The sequence below is a fragment of the Heteronotia binoei genome, unplaced genomic scaffold (genome assembly GCF_032191835.1).
Source record: "Heteronotia binoei isolate CCM8104 ecotype False Entrance Well unplaced genomic scaffold, APGP_CSIRO_Hbin_v1 ptg000795l, whole genome shotgun sequence".
NCBI lineage: Eukaryota > Metazoa > Chordata > Lepidosauria > Squamata > Gekkonidae > Heteronotia > Heteronotia binoei.
In genome coordinates, this window is record NW_026800092.1 from 55,362 (window position 1) to 65,053 (window position 9,692).

The window sequence follows — 9,692 nt, forward strand, 5'->3', positions numbered from 1 at the left end:
CCTGATCCAACATGGCTTCTCTTATGTTCTTATGTCTGGGGCAGTGATGCTCTGTATTCTTGGTGTTTCGGGAGGGCTACAGTGGGTACAGTGGGAGGGCTTCTAGTATCCTGGCCGCACTGGTGGACCTCCTGATGGCACGGGGTTTTTTGGCCCCTGTGTGACAGAGTGTTGGACTGGAGGGGCCATTGGCCTGATTCAACATGGCTTCTCTCACATTAGCTCTTTCAGCCTGTTCTAAAGACTTTATTGTTTGTCAAGACTTAATTTTGTCAAGGCCTACTCGAAAGACTTAATTGTTTGCATGCCTGTTACTAATGAAAATACTCTCTGCTGCATCACTCATTCACTACCACTGCCCCTGGCGTAGCTGCCTATGGAGGAGGGCCGTTTCGGGGCCGTGGGTGTCAGCTTCCAGTGTGCTGGGGGAGGTGTGTTTCTGCTTGGAAGCCTTGCAGAGCCCCCATCCCCACTGACTGCTCTGGGGAGGCAGGATGCTGGCTGGTTGCTCATACCGGGGAGGGTGGGAAGTGCTGTGCCAGAAACGTGGGCCGTGTGTTGGGCAATTCCGCCTCCTCTGCGGTGTTCCAGGTGCTGTAGGCGAAGGGTGTGTGGCTCAATAGTAGAGAATCTGCTTGGGATGCAGAGAGTCCCAGGTTCAATCCCCAGTTAAAAGGGTAATGCAGTAGTTGATGTGAGAGCCACTGCCAGTTTCTGTAGACCAGGGGTGTTGAACTCAATTGTTATGAGGGCCCGATCTGACATAAAAGAGACCTTTTGGGGCCAAGCCATGCTGGGCCATGTGTGCACCTATTTAGGTAACAGAGATACAAATTTAGGTAGCAGAGAGATAAAGAAAATAAGCAAACACACACATATATATTAAAAAACTTAAAAAAATGTTTAAAACGTTAGCACTCGCTGGTCTTAAAGGTGCTTCCTTTGTATTTCTCCCCTGGGATCCAGGGAACCGGGCAAAGGAAGCTCTGGCTCTTTCCTTCCTTCCCCAGGGGACCAGGAGGGGGAGGAGCCTCAGCCAATAGAAGGAAGAGAGGCTTGGCTCAGTAGCTCTGCCGTGCAATTGAGAGAGCCTGTGCAAAGCAAGCACACCCTTCACCTGTGCAAAGCAAGCCCTTCCTCCCCGAGGGAGGAGCTTCAGCCAATAGAGAAAATAGAGGTTCTGTAGCTCCTGTGCGATTGAGCAAGCCTGGCAAAGAAACCAGTAACCCAGAAGGAAGCAAGAGAGAGGGAGACGGAAGCAGATGGCAGCCAGTTGCTCGGGGACCTGATTCGGTCCCCGATCTGCATGTTTGACACTCCTGGAGTACTGACCTTGATGGATCAGCAGCAGGCAGCTTCTCCCTGTGTTCCCGTGTTCTGTCTGTTGGTGGGGATGAGGCAGGGATCTTGGGTGTGCTGGGGGATATGGAGACATGGACCTTTGCGACTGTCGATGCAGCGCCCCCTCTTGATGGTCCCCCCTCCTGTTTCTTCTCTCCAGGGGGAGGAGTCGAAGCCCCTTCTGCAGCCCACCAGCAGCCCGCCCAACAAATCCTTAAATGGCACGGAGTCCAACTGCTACAGCCTGCCTTCGGCCCGAACAGATGAACAGGCTCTGCTCTCGTCCATCCTCGCCAAGACGGCCATGTGAGCTTCTTCACGCCGAGTTAGAATTGGAAGGACTCTTGAGAAGTCGCTTGAGAGAGCGCCAATTTGGTGTAGTGGTTAAGTGTGCGGACTCTTATCTGGGAGAACCGGGTTTGATTCCCCACTCCTCCACTTGCACCTGCTGGAATGGCCTTGGGTCAGCCATAGCTCTTGTTGGAGTTGTCTTTGAAAGGGCAGCTTCTGGGAGAGCTCTCTCAGCTCCACCCACCTCACAGGGTTTGATTCCCCACTCCTCCACTTCCAGCTGCTGGAATGGCCTTGGGCCAGACACAACTTTCTCAGGGCTGTTCTGCTCAACAGCAGTTCTTGGAGAGCTCTCTCTGCCCCACCCACCTCACAGGGTGTTGTGGGGGAGGAAGGTAAAGGAGATTGTGAGCTGCTCCGAGACTCTGAGATTCAGAGTGGAGGGCTGGGTATAAATCCTCCACCTCTTCCTGAGAGCCAGTTTGGTGTAGTGGTTAAGTGTGCGGATTCTTATCTGGGAGAACCGGGTTTGATTCCCCACTCCTCCACTTGCACCTGCTGGAATGGCCTTGGGTCAGCCATAGCTCTCGCAGAGCTGTCCTTGGAAGGGCAGCTGCTGGGAGAGCTCTCTCAGCCCCACCCACTTCACTGAAGAAGACGACTGCGGATTTATATCCCGCCCTTCTCTCTGAATTGGAGACTCAGAGCGGCTTACAATCTATACACCTCATTTCGTTGCTCTCTTTTTGTTGAGAACAATGACAATAAATTTATCTATCTATCTAAAATTTATCTATCTATATCTTCTCCCCCCACAACAGACATCCTGTGATATGGGTGGGGCTGAGAGGGCTCTCACAGAAGCTGCCCTTTCAAGGACAACTCGTACGAGAGCGATGGCTGACCCAAGGCCATTCCAGCAGCTGTAAGTGGAGTGGGGAATCAAACCCGGTTCTCCACACACTTACACTACTACCCCAGACTGGCTCTCTGGCTCAGGGTGTCTATTGTGGGGAGGAAGGGAAAGGAGACTGTGAGCTGCTCTGAGATTCAGAGTAGAGGGCAGGATATAAATCCGATGTCATCTTCTTCGCTGCTGCCATCTGTTGTCAAGAGCCCCTTTTTGTTGTGCCAGCTGAAGAAGGCCTCTCTTGGGCTGGGTGGAGGGCCCGCTGGGACTTGTGGGTTGCCATCCTCTTTGACACTTGCAGCATCGCCTGGAGCGAACGGCTCTGTTGAGGGTGGTGGGGCAAGAGAAGGTGGCCTGGCTCGGCTGGGGCAAGAAGCGCCCCCTCTTCCTAACCTCCGCCTTTCCCTTCCCGATAGCAACATCATTGACGTGTCGGCCGCGGATTCGCAGGGCATGGAACAGCACGAGTACATGGACAGGGCACGGCAATACAGGTAGGCTGTTTTCCTGCGCTTGAGCGATCTCTGTCGGTGGTCGAGCACAAAGGGATTCTGGCTGCGATGCTCGTCTTACCAGCTGCCTCCCTTCCTCAGCCACCTCTTCAGGCACCAAAGATAGATTCGGGTGGGTAGCTTTGCTCTGTTGCTTCAGACCACATGGAAGCCATTGAACAAATTGACTGCAATGGGGAATGAAGCCAGCGGGCTTGCTTTCCGTAGCATCCGTTTTCTCCAGGGGAGCTGACTTCTGTTGTCTGGGGTCCAGTTGGAATCCCAGGAGAGATCCCCAGCCGTGACTGTATTGCTGCTTATCCCTTTGAGCTTGATGATGATGGTAATAATAATAATAATAATGTACTTTCAGTCTACTTTGCAACTGGATTTTACTGTGCAAAACGGCAAAATCTGCTTGCCAAACGGTCACGGAAGTGGATTGAAACTGCATTGTTTAGCGTGTGCGAAAGCACTTAGGCGGTTTTTTACACCGCCATGTAACATGTCGTGTTCTGGAATCCTAGAGTTGAAGGGTCCTCCAGGGTCATCTAGTCCAACCCCCTACACAATGCAGGAAACCCACAGGACCTGCATTGCCGTCAGATGGCCATCTAGCCTCTGCTTAAAAACCTCCAAAGGAGAATCATAGAATCCTAGAGTTGGAAGGGGGCGACCTCCAGGGTCATCTAGTCCAACCCCCTGCACAATGCAGGAAACTCACAAACCCCTCCCCCTAAATTCACAGGATTCTCATTGCTGTCAGGTGGCCATCTAGCCTCTGTTGAAAAACCTCCAAAGGAGAATTACAGAATCCTAGAATTGGAAGGGACCTCCAGGGTCATCTAGTCCAACCCCCTGCACAATGCAGGAAACCCACAGATACCTCCCCCTAAATTCACAGGATCTTCATCGCTGTCAGATGGCCCTCTAGCCTCTGTTGAAGAACCTCCAAGGAAGGAGAGCCCACCACCTCCTGAGTTGGAAGGGCCCTCCAGAGTCATCTAGTCCAACCTCTTGCAGAATGCAGGAAACTCACAAACACCTCCCCCTAAATTCACAGGATCTTCATCGCTGTCAGATGGCCATCTAGCCTCTGTTTGAAAACCTCCAAGGAAGGAGAGCCCACCACCTCCTGAGTTGGAAGGGCCCTCCAGGGTCATCTAGTCCAACCTCTTGCACAATGCAGGAAACTCACAAACACCTCCCCCTAAATTCACAGGATCTTCATCGCTGTCAGATGGCCATCTAGCCTCTGTTTGAAAACCTGCAAGGAAGGGGAGCCCACCACCTCCTGAGTTGGAAGGGACCTCCAGAGTCATCTAGTCCAACCCCCTGCACAATGCAGGAAACTCACAAACACCTCCCCCTAAATTCACAGGATCTTCACTGCTGTCAGATGGCCACCTAGCCTCTGTTTAAAAACCTCCAAGGAAGGAGAATTATAGAATCCTAGAGTTGAAAGGGGGGACCTCCAGGGTCATCTAGTCCAACCCCCTGCTTTTCTTATACTCTTATGTCGGAGGCAGTGATGCTCTGTATTCTTGGTGCTTGGGGAGGGGGCAACAGTGGGAGGGCTTCTAGTGTCCTGGCCCCACTGGTGGACCTCTTAATAGCACCTGGGTTTTTTTTGGCCACTCTGTGACACAGAGTGTTGGACTGGATGGGCCACTGGCCTAATAATAATAATAATAATAAATTTTTATTTATACCCCGCCCTCCCTGCCAAGGCAGGCTCAGGGCGGCTTACAAGACATGGTACATATGCCATGATATAACAATAAAATCAGAATAATAATTAAAATACAGTTTATAAATTTACGTTAATTTAAATTAAATAAATAATCTAAAAACCAGTATAATTGAATGGTGCTACAGTCTCAGTATATATAAAATGGCTTAATGTTATTGCCAAGGTTCCACCTTAAAAAGCAAGTTGGAAGAGGGCGGTTTTACAAGCCCTACGGAACTGATTGAGATCCCGTAGGGCCCGCCCCTCCTCTGGCAGTTGGTTCCACCACTGGGGTGCCACTATCGAAAAGGCCTGCTCCCTTATTGTTTTTAACTTGGCCTCCTTTGGACCAGGGATTTCCAGAAGGTTCTGTGAACTGGATCTCAGTGCTCTCTGGGGAACATATGGAGAGAGACGGTCCCTAAGGTAGGCAGGTCCTCGGCCATATAGGGCTTTAAAGGTGATAACCAGCACCTTGTAGCGAATCCGGTACACAATTGGCCTGATCCAACATGGCTTCTCTTACGTTCTTAACTCTCCCCTGCGGGAATGCTGCCTAGCCCTGAGCCCCCACCCCGGCTTGGTTGCTGCCTCATGAGGCTCTCCCTTCCCCTCCGGCTCCTCCTCTTCCTCATGCTCTTTCCTCTGCCCCCTCCCTCCCCCGCAGCACACGACTGGCCATGCTGAGCAACAACCTGATGCACTGGAAGAAGCTGCCTCCCCTCCCGTCTCTCACCAGCCAGCCCCACCAAGTGCTGGCCAGCGACCCGGTGCCCTTCGCAGACTTGCAGCAGGTGAGTGTGGAGGCAGGTGGGGTGGGGTGGGGGGGTGGGCCACCTTTTGTGACAGGGCTTGCTCTCGCACTCGGAGCAGGGAGCGGCAGTTCACGCTCTCCCAAACTGGGTATGAGCCTGGATGTCGCTAAACAAATAGCTTCAAATCCTGCCTCGATTTCTGTGACCCCTGGGAGCGGGCCAACCAGTTCCCCGTTAGAGCCAACAACAGGGCAGAGAAGCTGAGGCCTTCCCCTGAGAAGAACCTCAGAAGAGCCCTGCTGGGTCAGACCAGGGAGGGTCCATCTAGTCCAGCCTCCTGTCTCACACAGTGGCCAGCCACTTCCTCTGGAGGGCCAACAACAGGGCAGAGAAGCTGAGGCCTTCCCCTGAGAAGAACCTCAGAAGAGCCCTGCTGGGTCAGACCAGTGAGGGTTCATCTAGTCTAGCCTCCTGTCTCACACAGTGGCCAACCAGTTTCTCTGGAGGACCAACCAGAGGGCAGAGAGGCCAATGCCTCCCCCTGAGAAGAACCTCAGAAGAGCCCTGCTGGGTCAGACCAGGGAGGGTCCATCTAGTCCAGCCTCCTTTCTCACACAGTGGCCAGACAGTTCCTCTGTAGGGCCAGCAACAGGGTAGAGAGACTGAGGCTTTCCTCTGAGAAGAACCTCAGAAGAGCCCTGCTGGATCAGACCAGGGAGGGTCCATCTAGTCCAGCCTCCTGCCTCACACAGTGGCCAACCAGTTCCTCTGGAGGGCCAACAACAGGGCAGAGAGGCTGATGCCTTCCCCTGAGAAGAACCTCAGAAGAGCCCTGCTGGGTCAGACCAGGGAGGGTCCATCTAGAAGAAGAAGAAGATGATATTGGATTTATATCCCGCCCTCCACTCCGAAGAGTCTCAGAGTGGCTCACAATCTCCTTTCCCTTCCTCCTCCACGACAGACACCCTGTGAGGTAGATGAAGATATTGGATTTATATCCCGCCCTCCGCTCCGAAGAGTCTCAGAGCGGCTCACAATCTCCTTTCCCTTCCTCCCCCACAACAGACACCCTGTGAGATAGATGAAGAGATTGGATTTATATCCCGCCCTCCACTCCGAAGAGTCTCAGAGCGGCTCACAGTCTCCTTTCCCTTCCTCCCCCACAACAGACACCCTGTGAGATAGATGAAGAGATTGGATTTATATCCCGCCCTCCACTCCGAAGAGTCTCAGAGCGGCTCACAGTCTCCTTTCCCTTCCTCCCCCACAACAGACACCCTATGAGGTAGATGAAGAGATTGGATTTATATCCCACCCTCCACTCCGAAGAGTCTCAGAGCGGCTCACAGTCTCCTTTCCCTTCCTCCCCCACAACAGACACCCTGTGAGATAGATGAAGAGATTGGATTTATATCCCGCCCTCCACTCCGAAGAGTCTCAGAGCGGCTCACAATCTCCTTTACCTTCCTCCCCCACAACAGACACCCTGTGAGGTGGGTGGGGCTGGAGAGGGCTCTCACAGCAGCTGCCCTTTCAAGGACAACCTCTGCCAGAGCTATGGCTGACCCAAGGCCATTCCAGCAGATGCAAGTGGAGGAGTGGGGGAATCAAACCCAGTTCTCCCAGATAAGAGTCTGCACACTTAACCACTACACCAAACTGGCTCTCCTCTAATCTAGTCCAGCCTCCTGTCTCACTCAGTGGCCAGCCAGTTTCTCTGGAGGGCCAACAACAGGGCAGAGAGGCCAAGGCCTTCCCCTGAGAAGAACATCAGAAGAGCCCTGCTGGATCAGACCAGGGAGGGTCCATCTAGTCCAGCCTCCTGTCTCACACAGTGGCCAACCAGTTCCTCTGGAGGGCCAGCAGCAGGGCAGAGAGGCCGAGGCCTTCCCCTGAGAAGAACCTCAGAAGAGCCCTGCTGGATTAGACCAGGGAGGGTCCATCTAGTCCAGCCTCCTGTCTCACACAGGAGCCAACCAGTTCCTCTGGAGGGCCAACAACAGGGCAGAGAGGCTGAGGCCTTCCTCTGAGAAGAACGTCAGAAGAGCCCTGCTGGATCAGACCAGTGAGGGTCCCTCTAGTCCAGCCTCCTGTCTCACACAGGGGCCAACCAGTTCTGGAGTGAAGCCTCTCTGCCCTGCTGTTGGCCCTCCAGAGGAAGTGGGTGGCCATTGTGTGAGACAGGAGGCTGGACTAGAGGGACCCTCACTGGTCTGACCCAGCAGGGCTCTTCTGATGTTCTTCTCAGGGGAAGGACTCAGTCTCTCTACCCTGTTGCTGGCCCTCCAGAGGAACTGGCTGGCCACTGTGTGAGACAGGAGGCTGGGCTGGATGGACCCTCCCTGGTCTGACCCAGCAGGGCTCTTCTGATAGTATTATAGGTTAGTGGTTCAATGGTGGTATGTCATTTTCCACCACCTCACTGAGGAGCAAGTGTCAAATATCACCAGGTAACAAAAGAGGTACAGCCCCTTCTAGCCATCCCCAAATTCCAACTGGAATACAAGAGACCCGGGTTCAGGCCATCGCTTTGCCGTGAAGCTTGTTGGGAGCAATTCCCCCTCCCCCTTTTACACACACACACACACACACACTCACTCTCTCTCTCTCTCTCTCTGTTTGGAGGGAGGGTGGGTTTGGGATGTAGCAGGGAATAGATTTTGGCAGATGGGACGGGTTTCTGCTGGTGGCTCTTTTTTCCTTGCCCTTCGCCAAGAAGACCGTGGCCTAGCCCTGATCGTCTTCTCCCAGCTCATTTTGGGAGGCGGACGAAGCCACTCGCACGCAGCGCCATCTTCATGCTCTTTCCTTTCCCCCTCCCCAGGTCTCTCGGATAGCTGCGTACGCCTTCAGTGCCCTTTCCCAGATCCGGGTGGATGCGAAAGAAGAGCTGGTTGTGCAGTTTGGGATCCCGTGATGCCGCTTCCGCCACTCCCCCTCCCCTTCCCCACCCCTCCCCTCTCACTTTTTATTTCTTTTCCCTCGATCGGCTCGTCGCTGCAGCAGAGTTTGTCTGGAATTCAGCACACGGAATCTCCTACTCCTTGCCACAGAGACGGTTACGGACAGCCAGCGGCTGCCCCCTTCCGGCGTGTCGTCCCCCTCTGTTCCCTGCTGTCGCTGCCCTGGTGAGGGGAGGGGGGGCGTGTTTGGGCAGGCCAAGACGTGAGGTTTTTGGAGGACGACGAAGGGGGTCACTCAGCACACAGGAAACTCGCTTAACTCGACTCAATAGAAGTGTGAATCTTGCCTCACTTTGATTGACACTGAGACACATGGGGGGGGCACGGGGTGGTGGGAGGGGAGGGGACCGTCTCTCAGTAATTTGGGGAAACTCTGGCTGTTGGGGGCACTTCCCCGTCGGCTTGGTGAGATTGCTGAAACGCTGACGTCTTCAGGTGGGAAGGGGGACTTGGATTTGCAACGTCACTTTCTCACTGAGTGCAGATTTACTTTTTCCCCCCTCTGCTGCCGCCATCCTTGTTTGGGGTTTTTAGGATATATACGGGAGGGTGAAGTTGGATTTTTAAAAAAGAAATTAAGGTTTTGCCCTGCAGATGAAGAACGGCGCCGCGTCTCTTCTCGGGGGGGGGGAGCCCTCTGTCCCAGTTTACATGGCCGAGCTGTCGTTTTTGTTTTAACTTTTTTTTTTTTTTGCTAAAGTAGATATTAAATATAAATACATTCATCCACGCCAACAGCTTGTCTTTGTCTGTGTGGGGTGAAAGGGGCTGGGGCTCAGTGGCAGAGCCTCTGCTTGGCATGCAGAAGGTCCCAGGTTCAATCCCTGGCATCTCCAGTAGAAAGGACCAGGCATGAGGTGATGGGAAAGATCTCTGCCTGAGACCCTGGAGAGAGAGACCCTGACTCAGTGGCAGAACCTCTGCTTGGCATGCGGAAGGTCCCAGCTTCAATCCCTGGTATCTCCAGTAGAAGAAGATGAAGATATTGGATTTATATCCTGCCCTCCACTCCGAAGAGTCTCAGAACGGCTCACAATCTCCTTTCCCTTACTCCCCCCACAACAGACACCCTGTGAGGTAGATGAAGATACTGGATTTATATCCCGCCCTCCACTCCGAAGAGTCTCAGAGCGGCTCAGAATCTCCTTTCCCTTCCTCCCCCACAATAGACACCCTGTGAGGTGGGTGGGGCTGAGAGGGCTCTCACAG

General features: G+C 53.5%; 1 protein-coding gene across 1 annotated transcript; it reads left to right on the plus strand.

The window, feature by feature from the left end:
* The first annotated feature begins 1,453 nt into the window (after positions 1 to 1,453).
* On the plus strand, positions 1,454 to 9,218 carry LAMTOR1 (late endosomal/lysosomal adaptor, MAPK and MTOR activator 1). Its single transcript, XM_060263725.1, has 4 exons — positions 1,454 to 1,647; positions 2,959 to 3,036; positions 5,433 to 5,559; positions 8,345 to 9,218. Exons 1-4 carry the CDS (start codon positions 1,454 to 1,456, stop codon positions 8,435 to 8,437), a joined length of 492 nt encoding a protein of 163 aa, XP_060119708.1. The 3' UTR covers positions 8,438 to 9,218.
* Positions 9,219 to 9,692: the final 474 nt, after the last annotated feature.